Below are 23,587 nucleotides of genomic sequence, written 5' to 3'. Positions count from 1 at the left end.
TATAGGTACCACATTTTCGTTATCCATCCATCTACTGATAGACACTTAAGTTACTTCCAAATCTTGGCTACTGCAAACAGTGCTGCAACTAACACAGGAATGCAAATATCTCTTTGATACACTGATTTCCAGAAAGGTCAATCTTGAAAATAAAAAGATAAACAGGACTCTTGTGGCCAAGTGGTCAATATGTATCTGTTGAATAAAGGAATGGAGACAAAGTACCAAATTAAGAAAATTATACGTTGTAATTTATAGTTTCCAATTATAAATTTTTCTAATTACAAATAAAAAAATAAGATTTTTCTGTTATAGGAATGATTTAATTGCTCAATAACCTGCCCAGGGAGAGAGCTGTCAACTGGAAATGATGGGCTGGGCTGGCCAAAGCTCTCCCCTGTGCAGTATTTCTAATAAGCCTTTATTGGGAAGAGCCGGGTAAGGGACCTGTTAGAAATTTACTATGAGAGAATTCTCTGATTCCTAGATTATAAATCTTTGTAATTAGAGACAGAAAATCTCCTTTGACTTTACTATCAATTCCCTGGCCTCATCATTTAGCAGTTATTTGCCGTACCAACCACCCAGGTAGGAAGACCAGCAAAAGCAATTTTTCAGTTTGTGACCAACCCAGAGAGAACATGATGAGAACATTATTGCTTAGAAAACAGAGACAGGCCAGGCGATGTCAGGGGACAGCAGTTTTAAGTCTTATTCCTCAGTTATAATTAGTCTGCATTTTGTACTTCTCATTGGAGCACGCAACTTAGGCCTCGAAGGAGTGAGCACCATCCCACGCTCTTTCTGTGCAAAATGGGAGGCGTGGTTTGGATCCGTTCCACTGTGATGATTCCCTGGAGTCTCTCCTGCTCCGTGGCAGTTCATGATGGTACACGCTGTAATCATTATGTTTATCATCAGTAACTTGGTTCCAAATAATTGGACTTTGTTCACAGACAGTATGTTTAAGCAAATATGATGCACACAGTAAGGTCCAGGCACTAGAACCTTCTGACGTTGGTAATTTCCATGTGTCTCTGGCAACCATTATCTCATCTCAGGACAGGGCAGAAGGGGGATGAATGCACGCTGGGAAGCCTCTTGGAGCCAGCCTTGCTGTGTGCCTAACTAGGTCCTTAATATATACTACGTATTTCTGAAGACAAACAAGTTATCAGCATATCATCATCAAACTGCGATGGTCTCTCCATGAAAACTCAAAGCAAGAATACTGATGTGAATAAAAACTCTGTGAAGGCATATGCTGCCTGGTTTATTTTCCACAGGAGAAGCCTCACATGTAGGGTCCTTGAAGCCTGTGCTCAAATTAATTGTCTTATCCTGGACAATCTCAACTTTTTTTTTTTTTTTTTTTTTTTTTAAGCAGAGTCTCACCCTGTCTTCCAGGCTACAGTGCAGTGGCACAATCTTGGCTCACTGCAACCTTCACCTCCCAGAGTTCAAACAATTCTCCTGCCTCAGCCTCCCGAGTAGCTGGGATTACAGGCGCCCGCCATCACACTCGGCTAATTTTTGTATTTTTAGTAGAGACAGGGTTTCACCATGTTGGCCAGGCTGGTCTCGAACTCCTGACCTCAAGTAATTCTCCAACGTCAGCCTCCCAAAGTGCTGGGATTACAGGCATGAGCCACCACACCCAGCCTAATCTCAACTTCTGATTACCTCAGTCTCCAATTTTAATGATGGAACAGAAAGGAAGGGGTCTGAAAAAGTAATCTGCAAAACTAGTTCTTGGCGGAAACTAGGGGGAACCGCTGCCTCCCCAGACCCCGAGGCCACGGGAAGACCTTCCTGGAATCCCCGTCAATTCTCCAAGATCCCACAAAACATTCCTATAACAGGATTTTTGTACTTCTCCATTGGTTAGACTGCACAAACCAAAACTATTAGCATGTCAATTACCAAGCTGTCTTTTCCCACCAGAATATCTACCATGTTGAATGGCAAGATCACCAACTGTCAGACCTGGATGATGCAGAGATCATCAAGTTCAACCACCTCATTTCCCAGAAAAGGAAACTGAGGCCCAGAAAGGAAGAATGGCTTGCCTAAGACCCAGTTGCTTACAACACTGAGATAATTCAGTCCTGTGCTTTCCCCAAACAAGATATTCATGTCCATCTGAGAGTTCAGCCTGCCTAGGGCCCCCTACTCGCAGCCTAAAGGAAGCAGCCTCACTGTGTTCCCGTGTTGATGCCAACAGCCTCCGGGTTCAATGGGGGCAGTGCTGAGGAATGCGTGGCCTTGGGAGCCGGCCAGACCTTGATCCAAATCCCAACACCAGAGCTGTAGCTTCCCCTTACACAGAACAGGGATACTATTCCGTCCCTCAGAATCACAATAAACATTGTATGCTTACGTATATCACAGGCACATCATCGAGCTTCGTACAGGGTTGCCAGTTGGCTAAATGTCTTTTTCGTTAGTTTATAAGAGAAAATTCACATTTGTTTCCATTTCCAAAGCCTTACCTCCACAAAGCACAGGACAAGAGATCCACATTCATCTCAGTGTAATATGGGGAAAAAGGGCTTCTTAACTATTCTTGCCAAGATTTAATCATATTCATCCTGAAAGGCTCATGGGTATCCAGCCCTGGAAAAAAATCATTACAATATATATTGCCTTAAGGGCTTTCTTCACGACTTTTCCCAGCACTCATATTTTTAAATTACATTTGCTTAAAAGAGACTTTCTTGCTCAGCCACCACGAGCAAAATTTGTGTGTGACCCCTGTACATGGAGTAAGGGACTACCCGGCACTGTGTGGCTCGTCTCTATGACCTTAGAAAACAGACTCACAGACCCACTACTAAACGCGCATGAGCACCAGCACATATGTCATCTAAATCAAGCAAACTCATGGTCAATATAAATCATGCAATCCAGAAATACAGATTCATAGGGAGGGTAGCCCCTTTGTCCCAATTTGCCAGAATAATCCCAGTATAATTATTCCTAGTGCCGCTCTGCACCCAGAAAAGTGTACCAATGTGGACGAGACACTCCATGGTGATTACACATACCATTCGTACGTGGCAGGTACCCACAGGTAAGACGTCCTCAGTAAAGAAGAATCCATGAACCCTGACCCCAGTGTGCCAACCTGGTTGGGCAGGTGGTCCACCCCCTCTGAGTATTTGTTCCCTCCTATGAAAAAACTGAGAATTATGCTACCTACTTTGCAGGGTGATTTTAACATCACGGATGTTCCCCGCGGGGTGCTTGGGACATCTGTGCCTTACAAATGCAGCTATGACGATGAGGGTGAAGATGAGAGAGCAAGCACGGTGGCTCATACCTGTAATCTCAGCACTTTGGGAGGCCAAGACGGGTGGATTGCTTGAGCCCAGGAGTTCAAGACCAGCCTGGGCAACAAGGTGAGACACTATCAAGTCCAGGAGTTCAAGACCAGCCTGGGCAACAAGGTGAGACACTATCTCTACAAAAAATAAGAAAATTAGCCAGGTGTAACGGCACGCACCTGTAGTCCCAGCTACTCAGGAGGCTGAAGCAGGAGGATTGCTTGACCCTAGGAGTTTGAGGCTGCAATGAGCCATGATCATATCACTGCAATCTAGCCTGGGTGACAGAAAGGAACCCTGACTCCAAAAAGAAAAAAAAAAAAAAAATGAGGATTTCCTCAGTTTACCTCTCTAGAGCTGTTTCCTTATCTATAACATCTGACACTCACAAATCATTTTACCTTTGACAAGGTGCCTTCCTACCCATGAGGGTGTGATTTTTAAAATCAGGAGGTGGGCTTAGACCCCCGGAGTCTCTTCCAGCTCTAAGCACCTATGATTCTACTATTCCAATATTTGAATATGTGGGTACATTTGTAAATGTACCACACCTTCCAGAAAAGACAGCCGCAATCACTGAAATCACGCTTGTCTGTACTATAGAATGCTACCTGGCACCTCTTCTGCAAGTCACCTGGCTTTTCTCAGATTTCCTACATGCAGAATGAATATAATTCTGACTTTAGGATGACCAATGTGAGGCACTAACCAGGCACTTCATTCTGAAAGTGATTTGTACATTTATCCCTATGGCAATTTTCTAGCTAGCATGTGCTAATATGTGATAGTCAAGTGTTAAGATATTAACATGCTTCTTCTTATTGTATAATTGTAGTTATGTCTGTGGACTTTTGAGCCACACAGCCTAGATCATTCCTTGACTAACTAGCTATGTGACCTTGGCAAATTACTTAATTCCTCCAAGGAGGTAACATCATCTCTAAAATGGGACTAATACTACCCACCTAATAGGGTTATTGCAATGATTAAATGGGTTACTATAAACATAATGCTCAGAACAGTGTCTGGCCCTTAGTAAGAATTGGATAACTGTTATTTGACTCGTTGTTGCTATTAATGGCCAAATAAAAAAGTTTTTAAAAATCAAGTGCCAAAAAAATATTATGCCACTATTTGTTCTAAATATAGGGGACATACAACTTGCAGGACTGGCCAAGATGAAGCAAGCCCACTAACCCATGCCGCCCACTAATTACAGGTTAAATTTCTGCACAGAATACAAAAACCAACTATTTGAGGTTCTGCAAAGAAAACAGTATCAGAGAGATTGACAGCGAAGTCGAAAGTTGAAGAAGTATCCACTGGTAAGTTTCCTGGATTAACTTTTCCTCCTTTATCTCTTGACTTTGATCCAAAAGCAAGTCAAAACTGGGCGCGGTGGCTCACGCCCGTAATCCCAGCAATTGGGGAAGCCGAGGCAGGCGGATCATTTGAGGTCAGGAGTTGGAGACCTCAACACCAGCCAGACCAACATGGTGAAACCCTGTCTCTACTAAAAATACAACAACAACAACAACAACAAAAAATTAGCCGGGCGTGGTGGCGCATGCCTATAGTCCCAGTTACTCAGGAGGCTGTGGCAAGAGAATCACTTGAACCTGGGAGGCGGAGGTTGCAGTGAGCCAAGATCACACCACTGCACTCCAGCCTGGGCGACAGAGCGACACTCCCTCTCAAAAAAAAAAAAAAAAAAGCAAGTCAAGTCAAGGAACCGCACCCTGGAAGAAGACACCAAAAATTCCAAGAAAAATCCCCCTTTTCTGGCCAGAGGACTGAGACAAGCAGTCCCTAAAAGTGAAGAGTCAGATGGAAGGGCCCAGGAATTTTTTTTCTTTTTTTCTCTCTTACTTTCTACCTGCCCTGCTCTAGGGCCAGCCCAGTCATGAGGTTACACTGCTACTGGGCAATATAAGCCCCTAAAATCCCAAGAAATAACCCTTCTCCCTGGCCAAAGAAAGTGGGAATAAAAGGGTTCTATGGTCTACAGAGTGTAAGGGAGATTTGATTTATTTTTTATTTTTTTGAGAAATGGGGTCTTGCTACATTGCCTAGGCTGCTCTCAAACTCCTGGTTCAGTCGATCCTCCCATCTCGGCCTTCTGAGTAGCTGGGACTAGAGGCAAGGTTCTGATTTTTTGTTTGTTTGTTTTGTTTTGTTTTTGAGATAGGGTTTTGCTCAATGATATGATCACAGCTCACTGCAGCCTCAACCTCCCAGTCTCAATTGATCCTCCTGCCTCAGCCTGCCAAGTAGCTGGGACTACAGGCGTGCACCACCACACCCGGCTAATTTTTGTATTTTTAGTAAAGATGGGGTTTCGCCACATTGCCCAGGCTGGTCTTGAACTCCTGGGCTGGCGATCCACCTACCTCAGCCTCCCAAAGTGCTGGGATTACAGGCTTGAGCCACCACACCCAGCCTCTGATTATTTCTATCTTCCTTTTCTCTTATTTTGCTCTGAGGCCAGACCCAGTTATGAAGAACTGCAAAATAGCAAAATCACGTATGTGGTGTGGGAGGGTAAAGCTCTGAGACACATCCATCTTCTGACAAGACACCTGGGAAAAAGCACGCCTGAGATCAAGGGTGTGAAAGAAATTCCAGAGAGAAGAGAGTTGAAAAAAAGAGATCCTATAAATCTGTGTATGCATCAGCACAAGTCCCGGCTCACTCAGGAAATGCTCATGCGTAAAACACACCCAAAGAAACATGGCTTCGAGAATTAAACTACAACTTGAAGAACCACGTAAGTCCCATACTAACTCCTGAAAAGTGTGTATGTGGGGCAGATACAAACAGCATAGCAAAGGCTTTGAAAACTTAACTGATACTGTTACCACTACTCACAAAAGGCAGGACAGACTTGCCCTCTGAGCCTGATTTGCTTGACTGTCTGCTTTTTAAAGAAAAGAAAAGGAAAGAAATTTCAACCTTTTCCAGCAGATTTTAACAGGATTCAGAATCTCACAACATAATGTTCAAAATACATAGGACATAGGGCCGGGTGCGGCGGCTCACACCTGTAATCCCAGCACTTTGGGAGGCCACAGCGGGCGGATCACTGGAGGTCAGGAAGGAGTTTGAGACCAGCTTGGCCAACATGGTGAAACCCCTTCTCTACTAAAAATACAAAAATCAGGCATGATGGCAAGCACCTGTAATCCCAGCTACTTGGGAGGCTGAGGCAAGAGAATTGCCTGAACCTGAGAGGTGGAGGTTGTAGTGAGCGGAGATCACGCCACTACATTCCAGTTTGGGCAACAGAGCAAGACCTTATCTCAAAAAAACAAAAAAATACACAGGATATAATCCAAAATTATTCATCATACTAAACAAATAGTTAAAACACAATCAATAGATGCCAACCCCCAGACAATTCAGATGTTGGAATTATCAGACACAACTTTAAAGCAGCTCCCTAAGTAAGTGGGAACACTGTTGAAACGAATGAAAAGACAGACATTTTTAGAAGTAAAAATTTTGGAAAAAATGTGAATTTTAGACTTGAAACACACAATAATTGAAATTTTTTTAAAAATTCACTAGATGAGTAAAAATAACAAAACGTAGATGACAACAAAACGACTCATACTGGAAGAGAGAATGATCTTGTAGAGATAATAAAATTGAGAATAGGTGAAAAGAGCTTAAAGATACCTGGGACAATATCAAAAGATCTAATATTCACGTCACTGCAGTCAAACAATGAGTGAAGAAAGAGAAAGAGATTGGTACAGAAAAAAAATATTTAAAGAAAGAATGGCTGAAAACTTCCCATGTATGGTGAAAGACATTAGGTACCGATTACAGAAGTTCATCAAATCCCAAGCAAAATAAACTCAAAGAAAAGAATACCCACACAACAATCAAACTGCCAAAAATCAAAAATAAAGAAAAACAATCTTGAGACTAGCCAGAGAAAATCAACACGTGACCCATCTACAGGAAAATGTGACGAGAATGAGTCCAATTTCTCATCATGAATGATGGAAGTCAGAAAACAATGGAAAAAAATCCTTAAAGATTTTAAATTCTATCCAATGAAAGTCTATATCCAATAAAATACCATTTAGAAATAAAGGGGAAATAAAGACATTCTCAGTGAAGGAAAAAAGAGACAGAAAAAAATACTTTATCAGCAGAAAATGTTCTCTAAAATAAATGCTAAAGGAAATGCTTCAGGTTGAAGGAAAATGATGGCAAAAGAAAACCTGGAACTTTAAGAATAAAGAGAGAGCTAAAGAAATGATAAATATCTGGATAAATATGACAAATGATTTGTCTCTGCTTAACTTCTTCATAATTAGAATGACTGTTGAAAGCAAAAATTAAAATCATTTTTTTTTTTTGAGATGGAGTCTCACTCTGTCGCCCAGGCTGGAGTGCAGTGGTGCCATCTTGGCTCACTGCAAGCTCCGCCTCCCGGATTCACGCCATTCTCCTGCCTCAGCCTCCTGAGTAGCTGGGACCACAGGCACCCGCCATCACACTTAGCTAATTTTTTGTATTTTTAGTAGAGACGGGTTTTCACCGTGTTAGCCAGGATGGTCTCGGTCTCCTGACCTCGTGATCCGCCCGCCTCAGCCTCCCAACGTGCTGGGATTACAGGCGTGCGCCACCGCGCCTGGTCAAAATGATGTTTTTATGTATGTAGATGTAATAAATATAAAAACTATGAAGAGGAAACACTAAACAAGTCTATTTGGTTATAGGACTTTTAGATTTTCTTCAAGTGATAAAATGCTACCTTAAAGTAGGCTGTGAATGGTAGGTATGTATATTATAAATCCTGGCCAGGTGCAGTGGCTCACACCTGTAATCCCAGCACTTTGGGAGGCTGAGATGGGTGGATTACAATCTCAGGAGATCAAGACCATCCTGGGTAACAACGTAAAACCCTGTCTCTACTAAAAAATACAAAAAATTACGATGTCAAGAGATCAAGACCATCCTGGCTAACAACGTGAAACCCTGTCTCTACTAAAAAATACAAAAAATTAGCCAGGCGTGGTGGCGGGTGCCTGTAGTCCCAGCTACTCAGGAGGCTGAGGCAGGAGAATGGTGTGAACCCGGGAAGCAGAGCTTGCAGTGAGCCGAGATTGCGCCAAGCCTGGGCAACAGAGCGAGACTCCATCTCAAAAAAATAAATAAATAAATAAATAATCCCTACAAAACACACACACATAAACACCAAGAAAGAAAGAGTCAGTAAAGACTCAGTAGAGATAAAGTTTAAATTGGATATGAAATATATCATATACCTCTCCCGCTCCCTCTCCCTCTCCCCACGGTCTCCCTCTCCCTCTCTCTCCACGGTCTCCCTCTGATGCTGAGTGGAGGCTGGACTGTAGTGCCGCCATCTCGGCTCACTGCAACCTCCCTGCCTGACTCTCCTGCCTCAGCCTGCAGAGTGCCTGCGACTGCAGGCGCGCGCCACCACGCCTGACTGGTTTTTGTATTTTTTTGGTGGAGACGGGGTTTCGCTGTGTTGGCCGGGCTGGTCTCCAGCTCCTAACTGCGAGTGATCCGCCAGCCTCGGCCTCCCGAGGTGCCGGGATTGCAGACGGAGTCTCATTCACTCAGTGCTCAATGGTGCCCAGGCTGGAGTGCAGTGGCCTGATCTCGGCTGGCTACAACCTCCACCTCCCAGCCGCCTGCCCTGGCCTCCCAAAGTGCCGAGATTGCAGCCTCTGCCCGGCCGCCACCCTGTCTGGGAAGTGAGGAGCGTCTCTGCCTGGCCGCCCATCATCTGGGATGTGAGGAGCCCCTCTGCCCGGCCGCCCAGTCTGGGAAGTGAGGAGCGCCTCTTCCCGGCCGCCCATCGTCTGAGATGTGGGGAGCACCTCTGCCCCGCCACCCCGTCTGGGATGTGAGGAGTGCCTCTGCCCAACCGTGACCCCATCTGGGAGGTGAGGGGCGTCTCTGCCCGGCCGCCCCGTCTGAGAAGTGAGGAGCCCCTGCGCCCAGCAGCCGCCCCGACTGAGAAGTGAGGAGCGTCTCCGCCCGGCAGCCACCCCGTCTGGGAAGTGAGGAGCGTCTCCGCCCGGCAGCCACCCCGTCTGGGAGGGAGATGGGGGTCAGCCCCCACCAGGCCAGCCGCCCCGTCTGGGAGGCAGGTGGGGGGTCAGCCCCCGCCCGGCCAGCCGCCCCGTCCGGGAGGGAGGTGGGGGGGTCAGCCCCCGCCCGGCCAGCCGCCCTGTCCGGGAGGGAGGTGGGGGGCGCCTCCGCCTGGCCAGCCGCCCTGTCTGGGAGGTGGTGGGCACCTCTGCCCGGCTGCCCCTTCTGGGAAGTGAGGAGCCCCTCTGGCCGGCCACCACCCCGTCTGGGAGGTGTACCCAACAGCTCATTGAGAACAGGCCATGATGACAATGGTGGTTTTGTGGAATAGAAAAGGGGGAAAGGTGGGGAAAAGATTGAGCAATCAGATGGTTGCTGTGTCTGTGTGGAAAGAAGTGGACATGGGAGACTTTTCATTTTGTTCTGTACTAAGAAAGATTCTTCTGCCTTGGGATCCTGTTGATCTGTGACCTTGCCCCCAACCCTGTGCTCTCTGAAACATGTGCTGTGTCCACTCAGGGTTAAATGGATTAAGGGTGGTGCAAGATGTGCTTTGTTAAACAGATGCTTGGAGGCAGCATGCTCGTTAAGAGTCATCACCACTCCCTAATCTCAAGTACCCAGGGACACAAACACTGCGGAAGGCCGCAGGATCCTCTGCCTAGGAAAACCAGAGACCTTTGTTCACTTGTTGGTCTGCTGACCTTCCCTCCACTATTGTCCCGTGACCCTGCCAAATCCCCCTCTGCGAGAAACACCCAAGAATGATCAATAAAAAAAAAAAAAAAGAAAACAAACAAACAAACAAAAGAAATAAATCATATAACACAAAAGAAGGCAGGAAAGGGTGAAGACAGGAACAAAAACCAGAAGAGATCAACGCAAAGCAAATAATAAAATAGTAGGCCCACTATTTACTCTAATAATAATTAGAGTAAATGTAAATGGCTCAAATACATCAATAAAAAGATACAGATTATTAGACTGGATTTCCAAAAGCTACAGTTCAAATATATGCTATCTATAAGAAACACCTATAATGATATATATAAGGTCAGTTAAAAGGATGGGAGAAGAAGTATCATGCATACTAACCAAAAGAAAAATGAATATAAATAGCAAACAAAGTAAACTTCAGAACAAGGACATCCATGAAAAAGAGGATTGTCATATAATGATAAAAGAATAAATTCACCACAAAGAAGTAACAATATTAAATGTGTACCTATCTAAAAACAGGGCTTCAAAATATGTGAGGCAATAACTGAAAGAAAAATAGGACAAATCCAACATTATACTTGGATGGTTATTTCAACACCCCTTTCTTGGTAACAAATAGAACAAGCAGACAGAAAATTGGCGGGGATACAGAAGTCCTGCATGATACTATTAAATATTTTTACCTAATTTACACTCCACTCACTAATGGCAGAACACAAAGTCTTTTTAAGCACACATGGAACATTCAACAAGATATACTACATATATAAATCAAACTTTATCATAAAACAAACTTTAAATTAAAAAAATCACAAAGTATGTTATCTGACTGTAATTTACTTAAGCCAGAAATCAATATCAGATTATGTAGATTATTCTCAAATATGTGGAAAGCAAACAACTCACTTCTAAATAGTCCAAAAGTCAAAGACAGGCAAGTTAGAAAACATCTTGAATTAACTGAAATAAAAATACAAAGTACCAAAAATTTGTGGAATATAGCTTGGAGAGAAATGTATGACATTAAGTGCTTATATGAGAAATAAGAAAGATCTAAAATCAAACATATAACATTTCACTTCAAGAAACTAGAAAAAGAAGAGCAAATTTAACCCAAATTTGGCAGAAGGAAAGAACATATAAGGATAAGAACAGGAATCAATGAAATTGAAAACAGAAAAACAATAGAGCAAATCAATCAAACTATAAGCTGTCTCTTTTAAAAGACATATAAAACTGATAAACCTCTAGCCAAGCTGATTTTAAAAAGAGAACACAAATTACCAATCTTAAGAATGAATAAAGACATATCACTACAGACCCTATAGACATTAAAGGGCTAATAAAAGAACATTATGAACAACCCTAAGCCCATGTATGAGACAACTCCAATCAGATGTGAGCAAATATTTTTGTAATGGGCAAGCAGCAAATATTTAAAATTTGTTGGTCATATGGTCTCTGTCATAACTATTCCACTCTGCCATTATAGTGCAAAGGTAGCCATGGACAATAAGCAAATGAACAGGCATGGCTGTGTTCCAATAAAACTTTATTCATAAAAAGAGGTGGCTGGCCTGTGGGCTTCAGTTTGCTAATGCTTAGCTTTGCGTAGCTTAGATGAAATAGACCAGTTCTTTAGTAGATAAAAACTACCACTTGAGAAAAAACAGGCAATCTGGATATACTACTGTGTCTAGTAAAGAAATTGAGTTTGTAGTTAAAGTCCTTCCAAAAAAGAAAACTGAAGGTCCAAGTAATTTCACTGATGAATTGCACCAAGAATTTAAGTAAAAAATAATACCAATTCTACACCATTTCTTCTAGAAAACAGAAGAGAAGGAAATACTTTGCAACTTATTTTGTAAGTCAAGGATTCCTTTGATATCAAAATCAGACAAACACATTAAAAGTTATACACTGCTGGTAGGAATATAAAATAGTACCAGTATTCTCCATGAGCACAGACACAAAACTTCTTAACAAACTGTTACCAAATGGGATCCAGCAATATATAATAAAAAAAAATACACCACAACTATGTGATATGCATTTCAAGAATACAAAGCGGGTTCAACATTCAAAAATCAACCGATATAATCTACCATTTTAACAGACTAAGAAAAACCATATGACATCTCAACAGACGCATAAAAAGTATTTCATAATATTCAATATCCACGTATGACTTAAAACAACTTCAGCAAACTAGAAATAGAAAGCAAACTTCCTTAACTAGATAAAGAGGATCTACAAAATTCCTACAGCTAACATCATACTTTAGGGTAAAAGCCTGAATGGTTTCTGTTCAGGTCAAGAATAAGGCAAAGAAGAAGGATGTCTGCTCTCTCATCATTCCTATGTCCTATTCAGCATCACACTGAAAGTCCTAGTGAGGACAATAAAGCAAGGCATACAGATTGAAAAGGATAAAATATATCTCTGTTTGCAGATAACATGATTGTTTATGTTTTTAAAAATCTCAAAGAACTAACCCAAAAAAAGCATCTAGAACTATTAAGTGAGTTTAGCAAGGTCACAGCATACACATAAAAACCAACTATGTTTCTATATATTAGCAATGAACAGTTGGAAATAAAAATTTTAAAAATAATACTATTCACAACAGCTGCAAAAATAAAATGCTTGGGTGTAAACATTACTATAACAAAGTACATACAGGATAATATGCTGAAAACTATAAAACATTGATTAAAGAAATCAAAACCAAAATAAATGGACAGATCATGTCTATGAACTGGAAGGTCAATACTACAAAGATATTAGTTTCTCCAAAGTTGATGTACAGATTCGATGCAATCCCAATTCAAATCCCAGCAAGTCTGCTGTAGAAACTGACAAGATAGTCCTAACATTTATATGGAAAGGCAACATCTATAAAGAATTCTCAAAATTCAACAAGAAAAACAACATGGTTTTTAAACATGGGTAAATGATTTGAACAAACACTCCATTAAAGATATACAGATGGCAAATAGGCAGATGAAAAGATGCTCAAACTCATAAGTTATTAGGGAACTGAAAATTCATACCATAGTGAGATATCACTACATGACTATTAATTTGACTAGAATGTTTTAAAAACTGACAATAACAAGAGCTAACAAGAATATAGAGCAATAGCATCATGATACGCTGCTGGTGCGAATATAAAATGGCATAGATGCTTTGGAAAACAGTTTAGCAATTTCTGACAAGGTTCAATAAAAACTTACATATGACCCAGCAATCCCACTCCTAGCTATTTATTTACCCAAGATAAATGAAAACATATGTTCACATAGAAACCTATATGCAAATGCTTGTAACAGCTATATTCAAAATCATTAAAACTGGAGGCCGGGCGCAGTGGCTCACGCCTGTAATCCCAGCACTTTGGGAGGTTGAGGTGGGTAGATCACGAGGTCAGGGGTTCAAGACCAGCCTGGCCAGGATGGCGAAACCCCGTCTCTACTAAAAATATAAAAATTAGCCAGGCGTGGTGCTGCACAACTGTAATCCCAGCTACTCAGGAGGCTGAGGCAGAGAATTGCTTGAACCCAGGAGGCAGAGCTTGCAGTAAATCAAGATCACGCCACTGCACTCCAGCCTGGATGACAGAGCAAGATTCTGTCTCAAAAAACAAACAAACAAACTGGAAAGAACCTCAAAGCCCTTCAACTGAGAATGGTGAAACAAACCCTTCACCACCATACAATGGCTTACCACTCAGCAACGAAAAGGAACAGACTGTTGATACACGCAACGACATGGATGAATCTCCAAAGAAATTATGCTAAGAGAAAGAAGCTGTATACCGTAAGAGTATTACATTCTAGAAAAGGAAAACTATGGCCCGGCACGGTGGCTCACGCCTGTAATCCCAACGCTTGGGAGGCCGAGGCAGGGGGATCACAAGGTCAGGAGAGCGAGACCATCCTGGCTAACATGGTGAAACCCCATCTCTACTAACAATACAAAAAAAAAATTAGCCGGGCGCTGTGGCAGGTGCCTATAGTCCCAGCTACTTGGGAGGCTGAGGCAGGAGAATGGCGTGAACCCGGGAGGTGAAGCTTGCAGTGAGCCAAGATCGCGCCACTGCACTCTGGCCTGAGAAAAAAAGCAAGACGCTGTCTCAAAAAAAAAAAAAAAAAAAGAAAAGAAAAGAAAAAGAAAAGGAAAACTATAGGCAAAGCGAACTATAGAGAAAGGCTGCCGAGGCTTCGGGCTGGACAGATAGTTGGACTGCAAAGGAGTAACACAGGGGAATCTGGAGAAGTTATGGGAATGTTCTGTATCCGATTGTGGTGGTGGTAATATGATTCTATGCCTGTGTCAGAATTCAGACTGCACACCGTAAGAGTCATTTTTACCGCATATAAATTTAAAAACTTTTTTTAAAAAGAAAGGCTAGGCCAGGTGTGGTGGCTCATGCTGTAATCCCAGCACTTTGGGAGGCCAAGGCGGGTGGATCACCTGAGGTCAGGAGTTCGAGACCAGCCTGGCCAACATGGCGAAACCCCGTCTCTCCTAAAAATAAAAAATAAAAAAATAAAAAAATTAGCCAGGTGTGGTGGTGCACACCTGTAGTCCCAGCTAGTCAGGAGGCTGAAGCAGGAGAATCACTTGAACCCAGGAGGCAGAGGCTGCAGTGAGCCAAGATTATACCACTGCGTTCCAGCCTGGGCGACAGAGTGAGACTTGGTCTCAAAAATAAAATAAAATAAAATAAAAAACACAATAAAATAAAATAAAGGCTATAAACATATACCAGTAAATACACGGCACTAGCTATGTACCACACATTGTATTAGACACTTCTTATTGAGTGGGGAAAGCGAATAATATCATTTCTTCTTTCAAGCTGCAAGACAGCTTTGACTGAAGCCTAGCTAGCTTCGTACTCTGTAAAACCTACATCAGGGAACCCATGGAACTAAGTTGTTACTAAAACATAATTATCAATAATACAGACTTTGAGGCAAGGCCAACCTACGAGCTGAAATCCTGCCTGCCCCACATACTTCTTGACTTTAGGCCTTATCTGTAAAAAGGAAATAACACTCCTATCTCACCATGTCATCTTGGTAATTAAATTCACTAGTGTGAACCCACAGGGCAGTGTGTAGCATTTAGGCTAGAACTGAAGGGACATTATTCTTTTCATCATTGTGGTGGTAAGTGCTCTGTGCTACCTTAGAAATTTTTATTTACTTGATGCACACACTTCCAAATGTGGCCCAAAGGAGATCCACATTGCTACCGAATTTGCATAATAAGTAGTGTGATATTATAAGCAATATATGTGTGTGCAGGGTTAGCAGTGTGCTAGCAATCTATCATGTGTTCCATCACCCTCTTGCCTCATAGTGGAAGCAGCAAGATAAAACAGCTGGTTGCTATGAGCATTCACATTAATGAAATCTCACCACTGCCACGCCGCACTCCAGCTGAAAAGCACTTTCAGATCCATTATGCCATTACCTCATCATAGCAAGTCAGGGAAACTCTGTTCTCTCTAGGGGGGCAGTGACAAATGCCTGTGTGCAGATGGCATCATTCATAATCCTAGTGGTATCCAGCACAGCCCACCGCTGCAGTCAAGCGAACAGAGAGGCATAAATGTTTGAAGTGAACACAGATGAATGTAGAGATACAGCCACATCCATCACTTGCACTTTCCCTACTTTTGAGTTCTGAATTCACTCTAAACACTGCATAATGCACCATCAGTTCAGCAAACACTGATCACATCGTTTTTGATTTCGCTTTTGTTTTAGACAGGGGCTCCCTCTGTCACCCAGAATGGAGTATAGTGGCATGATCACGGCCCACTGCAGCCTCCACCTCCTGGGCTCAAGTGATCCTCCCACCTCAGCCTCCCGAGTAGCTGGGGCTACAGATGCATGCCACCACACCTGGCTCATTTTTTAATTTTTCTTTTTTTGGATTTTTGTAGAGACGTAGTTTCACCATGTTGCCCAGGCTGGTCTCGAACTCCTGGACTCAAGCAATCTGCCTGCCTCGGCCTCCAAAGTGCTGGGATTACAGGCATGAATCACCACGCCCGGCCTAATTAAGTACTTTTTATAAAGTCAAAGGCTCTGCCCTCAAGAAGCTCACATATTCATAACAGGCCTTACTTTAGAGGCCCACTGCACATTGTATGACTTGACCAACTACAGGTTCAGCACTGAAAGGCTGACAAAGCCCACAGATTTACAACAGTGTTGCTTTACTCCCCAAAGACCCACACGATTCATTTATGGCCTGTCCAAAGAACTCAAAAGCCTGTCATCATGCCTTCCCCAGGGCTGCCCGCGTCCAGGGTGGCTGTGTCCTCACTCCCCATCCTGACACATCTTGTGGAGCACATTCAGGAAGGCCTCTTGTTGGTCAAGAGGCAGAAAAATAAAAGGCCAGGCCATAAAGCCAGCAAAACACCTGGCTAGGCAGCTGCAGCCAGAAACACTTGATTCAGGGAATACGACAAAGACGGATCCCCTTTCAGAATTTCCTCTTCTGAGCTGGCCTGGGCAGTCAATCCAAACCTCTCCTGCTCGTGAGGGAAAGACAACACCATCCCCACCGTGTTCCTCCAGGTGTGTGCTGTTAATTCGGCTCGGAAAAAGAAAACAACTGAGGCAAAGTCAAACAAAGTATGCTCGCTCCGGTCCATCTATTATGGGAACTGTCAATATTAGCCCCACGTGGTCGGCTTGCTTTCCCTGTTGCAGTCTCAGAACACCCTGAAATCACCTGGACCAGGAACCTTTTTTCCCTCGGAAATAAGCAAACACTCGTACCAGCTTTAGTGAGCTTTTATGAGCACAATCTCTCTTCTCAGCTGAACAAAACACACAGATTGACCATCCACTGTGCCACACTCCCAGGCTTGATGACAGCTACAAAGGGGCACCTGGAAATCAGAAAACGATGCCCCAGTAGCCACTACGGAGTCTAATTCCTGGAAGCCAAAGTGAAGCCTTATCTATGAAAATAAAGACATGCCACATTTAGTAATGCTTCAGTAATGAGCTCCGAGTCTCCCAACGGGCAGCTGCTGAGGCAGAAGAATCGCTTGAACCCAGGAGGCGAAGGTTGCAGTGAGCCGAGATTGCATCACTGCATTCCAGCCTGGGCGACAGAGCAGGGCTCCATCTCAAAAAAAGAATAATAATAAACAGTAAAGCAGGTTTTTGCTGGTGATGGAGACTCCGGGTTTGTCTGAAACCAGTGACAACGTAAGGTAGTGTTTTCTACTGCTTTAACTTCTCCCCAACGAATCAGAATTCCTAAAAGTGCACGTCCTGTGTAAGCACAGCTCCGTTTATTCCAGTACCTCTTTTGGAAGGGGTTTTATAAATGTTTTGATGAGCTGACACATTTTGATACTTATTTGTGCTCTCATGCTAAAGTCACCAGGCACTGGGCTTTTTATCACCTCTAATATGCTAGGGTATAGCAGAGGTCCCTTTAGCGTAGCGCCCAGTTACAATTTCCAGCTGCTTTTCCAAACACATCTGGTTTCATTTGCACCTTTCCAACAACTCTATGGGGAACACCAGACAGGTATCTTTACACCCACTGCACAGATGAAGAAACTCAGAGTCCAAACACACTGTGGGTGAACTCGTTCAGCTTCTTCACGGCATGGAGCCAGGGAGCTCCAAGCTCACAGGACGGGTACATACTCCCCACTGCTGGAGATGCCGCTGGCTTGGCGAGAGGGTATACATTCATCGTCATGATCACTAGTGGAAAGAAAGTCTCGTGTCTATCCAGGAGAGCCGATCCTTCTGGGCGGCCCGTGGGTTCTGCATACTGCAGCACATTTGAATCACCCAAGGGACTGATTTAAAGCAAACAAATAAATAATGTCTGGGCATCACCCAAAGATTCTGATCCAACTGGATTGGAGGAGGACCCAGATATGTGGTTTTTTTGTTTGTTTGTTTGTTTTTTGAGACAGGGTCTCACTCTGTTGCCCAGGCTAGAGTGTGGTGGAGCGATCACCGCTCACTACAGCCTCAACAACCTGGGCTCAAGCGATCCTTCTGCCTTAGCCTCCCAGGTAGCTGGGACCACAAGCATGCACCACCACACCTGACCAATTAGTTTATTTATTATTTTTTTTTTGTAGAGACAGGGTCTCTCTGTGTTGCCCAGGCTGGTCTCAAATCGCTGGGCTCAAGAGACTGTCCAGCCTCAGCCTCCCAAAGTGCTGGGATTCCAGGCATAAGCCACTGTGCCTGGCCGTGGATATTAATTTTTAAAGTTCCCCAGGAGATTCCAATTTGCTGCCACAGTTGAAAACCTCTGGCCTCCAGCCCTACCAGGTGAGCAATAACTGAGCTGACTCCCACATCTGCATGGTAATCCATAAAGGCAGAGGAAGACAGACGTTCCGTTGCCCAAACCCAGATTCCCCGTCACCCAGAGCATACTAAATTGGGAGCTAGGCAGATACCAATGAAGAAAAATGTGAGCATATTTACAACAAAGCAGGCCACTGAATGCAAACTAAAATTCCGCATCCTGTGTAAGTGCGGCAAGAATGAAAAGTGGAGGTCAAACCGCCCTGCTTGAGAATCTGAGTCTTTTGCACAGCCTCCCAGAGCCGAGTCCTTTCCCTCCTCCAGTCTCCGTTTCTTAGCAGAGCAGGGACCGCCTTGAAGAAATGAGAAATCAATTGTGTGTGCTCTGCTGAATTAAGGCTTTTCCAGGCTTGTCGATCTGCATTCATTTGCATGCATTGGCACTGTCTTCCCTACAGAATGAATTCACAGGAATCCAGAAAATGCCACGCTTGTACATTTGTGTCCCCACCACTTCCTGCAGAAGCCACTCCTGTGATTCATTCAGGAGTGGCCAGAATGAAATCTCCTGTCATTGGTGACTCTTGGGAAGCACTGAATTCGTAGGGGGGTCCCGGAGGTGGCACTGGCAGCAAGACCACAAGTTCCCTTGGCAGAGTCTGATTCTGCCTGACTTGCGTGCAGCCACAGTAGTGAAAATACATTCAGTTCTCAGATGTGCTTGTTCGAAGGAGTGTTTGTGTGGTAGGTAAAAGGAAATGATTAAACAAGATCTTTAGACAACTTTGGAACTGGCTTCAAAATGCCCACATGGCTACACTCTTTTATTATTATTATTATTTTTTAGACGGAGTCTTGCTCTGTCACCCAGGCTGGAGTGCAGTGGCACAGTCTCGGCTCACTGCAACCTCCGCCTCCTGGGTTCAAGCAATTCTCCTGCCACAGCCTCCCAAGTAACTCGGATTACAGGTATGTGCCACCACACCCAGCTAATTTTTGTATTTTTTAGTGGAGATGAATTTTTGCTATGTTGGCCAGGCTAGTCTTGAACTCCTGGTCTCAAATGATCCGCCTGCCTTAGCCTCCCAAAGTGCTGGGATTACAGATGGGAGCAACCCCAAACCCTCTTAAACTGAACAGTGGGTATCTTGAGCTAAGGGCTCACAGGGCACATTCATTGACTGAAGGCTGAGTTTGGTTCTTATCTGCCTACATGATTTCTGTCTGAAAGCCTGACTTTCCTTCCTACAGTAATGAAAGCAGGTAACACCTCAGAATCTTATTTTCAGTGATCCCAGCCCACATAGGAAACAGGCGCCCAGCCTAGGAGGCTGTTTAACTCAGGCCTTCATGTAATTCACCCAGTTCCACGTGGCTACTTTTGAGTCACAATCACCAATGATGTCCTGGGTGAACTGAGAAATTGCTACCATGTATTATGTAGAACGGCAGGACTTTACTAGAGCTTGGTTTCAGACAAGAACCACTTAGAAGTCACATTCTTTTTGAAACAGAGTCTCCTTCTGTCACCTAGACTGGAGTGCAGTGGTGCCCTTATGGCTCACTGCAGCCTCAACCTCCCAGGCTCAATTCATCCTCCCACCTCAGCTTCCTGAGTAGCTGAGATGACAGACATGCACCACCACACCCAGATACTCGTTTTGTTTTGTTTTTGTAGAAATGGGGTTTCACCATGTTTCCCAGGCTGGTCTTGAACTCCTGGGCTCAAGTGATCCAACTGCCTTGGCCTCCCAAAGTGCTTGGGTTACAGGCTATGAGCCACTGAACCCAGCCTAGAAGTCCTAGAAGTCACATTCTAAAACCTCAAGGTTCTGGCAGAAAAGAGTGGCATCGCTCCACCTGTGTCCAGACAAGCAAATTCACAGCTAAGAGGAAGCTGGCATTCCAGACCAGCTCGTGGAATGATGAAACACTGGTATGGCCAAACCTGGTCTCTAGTGGCTTTTCAAACAAGAGCTGGGTTCCATGTCACAGAATGGCTGTATTAGAAGCCTGGAGCAGGGTAGAGATCAGACCTCAGCAAAGCCAGGGGACAGCCTCTGCCTGGGGCCCCTTCCCATTGGCGGCTGCTAAAGGGAAAGTCGTGCAATTATCCAGAGGAAGGTTCCCCCCTGACCTCTCTCTCTGGGCACCTACTGCTCTTTCTGCACAAGACAAAATGCAATCAGCTGTGAATGGTCCAGACTCTGTCCCCACATCCCCTCTCCAAGGTGATTTATACCAGCAGAACTCCAGCCCAGTCCTCAGTCCTTCCCAGCGGGCTTCCGTCAATGAACAGGACAAACGGAAGCAGAAAAGATTTGGGGAGCAGGACAAAGAATTTTCCAGGAGTGTCCTTGTGGCTTATGAATGTGGTTTCCTTTAATCTTCTTAAAGAGAGTCCGGGAAAGAAGGACACCGCATTTTCATGACTTTCAGCTTAAATGCAAAAAATAAGTCAAGTGGGTCCCCCAAGCCCTCCCCCTCGGCTTTATCAGGGTTATGTGAACTGCAGAGAGGCCTCAGGATGGGGAGTTTAGTTGGGGAGGGAGAAAGGGAGGAGACCCATGTGTTTGCTTTTTTAAAAAACTGTGATAAAATATATGTAACATAAAATTTACCATTTTTACCATTTTCAGCTGTAGAGTTCAGTGGCACTAGGTACATTCACATTGTTGTCCAACCATCACCGCCGTCCACCTCCAGAATTTTTCCATCTTCCCAATGGGAACTGTGCCCACTGAGCAAGAAGTCCCCATTTCCCTTCCCCCCAGTCCCTGGTAACCACCATTGTCCCTACTGTGAAGTTGTCTATTCTGGGTACCTGAGTAAGTGGAATCATAGGACATTTGTCCTTTTGTGTCTGGCCTGTTTCGCTTAGCACATTCTCAGGTTTCACCCATGCAGCAGCATGGGTCAGAATTTCCTTTTTTTGTAAGGTTGCATAATATTCCACTGCATGGAGAGACCACATTTTGTTTGCTCTTTCATCCGTCAACGGAAATTTGGGTTGTTTCCACCTTTTGGCCTTCATGAATAGCGATGCATTTACTTCCAGAAAGATTCAGCTGAGGTGCCAAGGACATACATAGCACAGAGCTGGAAAGCAGGATTTCTCCCTGAGAACAGGCAGCATCTGGATTTGGGAATCGTCTTCCTAGAGCTGTTTCTCCAAGTGTCTCGGGATGCTCGTTAAAAACACCAGCATCTCAGTCCTACCCCAGGCCTGTCAAATCAACGCGCCAGGGACAGGACCCAGGACTCTGCATTTCACAAGCTTCCCAGGGCATTCTGAGGTCTGGGAACAATGTGGCCTGGAAAGTGTGTAGAGGCTTGGGGAAGAGAGGGATGAGAGAAGAGGGGGTGAATTCTAGAATACAACCCTGAGAAGCAGCCACAGACACAGGAAAGAAGCAAGGATCAAAATTCCCTGCCACTGGAGACAGAAAAAGACAAATGCATTATGCAAGGCAGACAGCAAGGAATTAACATGAGAGAAATAAAAGAATTGGGAACCACAGGAAGGGCCCAGCTGAGAAACAGGGGAGGGACCGGGCTGGTGGTTTTCAAGAAACGCAAACCTCAGGACACCACAAGCCCATCCGCAGTGCCTCTGTGCAATGTGAACAAGCATCCTTTCTTCCGGGCGGCCCTCAGCCAAAAACCTACAAAGAGGCACACAGTTGCTGGGCCTAAATCAATCTACTAGATCACCCACTCGCCCTCTGTCATTCCTGAAAAAGGAAAAATAGGATTTCCTGATATTACAGGGAAATTATTCTAGCAGAAGAAACCAGGAGGTGAAATTCCCCTTAGACACAACGTACTCCCCCATCTGATTAACAGAAATTAAAAACAAAAAGGGCACTTCCCTGCTGCTGGCCAGTTCCGTTTCTAAGGACAGAATCCTTTAAGCAACAACCTATAGCCTGCAGGCACCATCCAAGCTTATATAAGAAACCTACTGCCACTAGGTCCCAGACTTCAAGAGCTCTTTTTGCCTCTTTGTGTTTCTCCACTCCGTGTATTAGCTCGTGAGATACATTTTGCACATGACCCTGGGAATGAAGAGTCACAGGTAAACAAGGCTGCAAGAAAAGTCCAGGTGGTGTTCACACAGTAGCTGCAAACTTCTCAGAACTTTTCAGAAATTCATCCTTGCCTGACATTACATTTTTCAATGAGCCACTCAGCATTCCAACGAACAACCCAATACATCATTTCCTCTATTAATTGGTCCAGTTAATTTGAAAACTGTTCTCAGTTCTATATTTATATGGGAAATATTAAGAGTCCATCTCCTTGCTCCTTTTTCATTAATTCCACATACATTCATGGAGCATCATGCTAGGAACTAAGGACATGATGTGACCCAAGGTTGGCAGGTCCTACCCTCGGGCTCGGGGGCACCAAGGGCTAGGTGGGCATGAAAGAGCCCAGGCCAGGCGCGGTGGCTCACGCTTGTAATCCCAGCACTTTGGGAGGCTGAGGCGGGCGGATCACGAGGTCAGGAGACCGAGACCATCCCGGGTAACACGGTGAAACCCCATCTCTACTACAAATACAAAAAACTAGCCGGGCGTGGTGGCGGATGCCTGTAGTCCCAGCTACTCGTGAGGCTGAGGCAGGAGAATGGCGTGAATCCGGGAGGCGGAGATTGCAGTGAGCTGAGATCGTGTCACTGCACTTCAGAGTCTGGGCGACAGAACGAGACTCCCCGTCTCAAAAAAAAAAGAAAAGAAAAAAGAAAGAGAGAAAGAGAGAGCCCAGATCTTCCCTTTATTCCTTTATGGTGTGTAGAGAAACTTACATTTCCCTACAATGGTCTAATTCATTAGCTTCTCTTTTTGAGACAGAGTCTCACTGTGTTGCTCAGGCTGGAGTGCAATGAGGCAATCTCAGCTCACTGCAACCTCCGTCTCCCAGGTTCAAGCAATTCTCCAGCCTCAGCCTCCTGAGTAGCTGGAATTACAGGCACATGGCACCCCACTCGGCTAGTTTTTGTGTTTTTAGTAGAGACGGGGGTTTCGCCATGTTGGCCAGGCTGGTCTCGAACTCCTGGCCTCAAGTGATCCTCCCACCTCAGCCTCCCAAAGTGCTGGGATTACAGGCATGAGCCACTATGCCCAGCCTCATACATTATCT

General features: G+C 44.4%; 1 protein-coding gene across 7 annotated transcripts in view; it reads right to left on the bottom strand.

Annotated features, from left to right (window-relative positions):
* The window catches only part of CAMK1D (calcium/calmodulin dependent protein kinase ID), a 486,590-nt gene that overhangs the window by 306,405 nt on the left and 156,598 nt on the right, over positions 1-23,587 (bottom strand). For 2 of the 7 annotated variants that reach the window (XM_063780437.1, XM_063780436.1), the window contains exon 2: positions 2,493-2,616. The exons of the other annotated variants lie outside the window; for them this stretch is intronic. In XM_063780437.1, the coding sequence (XP_063636507.1) occupies positions 2,493-2,527 (35 nt within the window). In that variant the 5' untranslated portion in view covers positions 2,528-2,616. The remainder of the gene's footprint in view (positions 1-2,492; positions 2,617-23,587) is intronic. 7 annotated transcript variants of the gene reach the window in all.

This window comes from Pan troglodytes, chromosome 8 (assembly GCF_028858775.2).
Source record: "Pan troglodytes isolate AG18354 chromosome 8, NHGRI_mPanTro3-v2.0_pri, whole genome shotgun sequence".
NCBI lineage: Eukaryota > Metazoa > Chordata > Mammalia > Primates > Hominidae > Pan > Pan troglodytes.
This window is presented reverse-complemented; position numbering and strand designations above follow the sequence as displayed.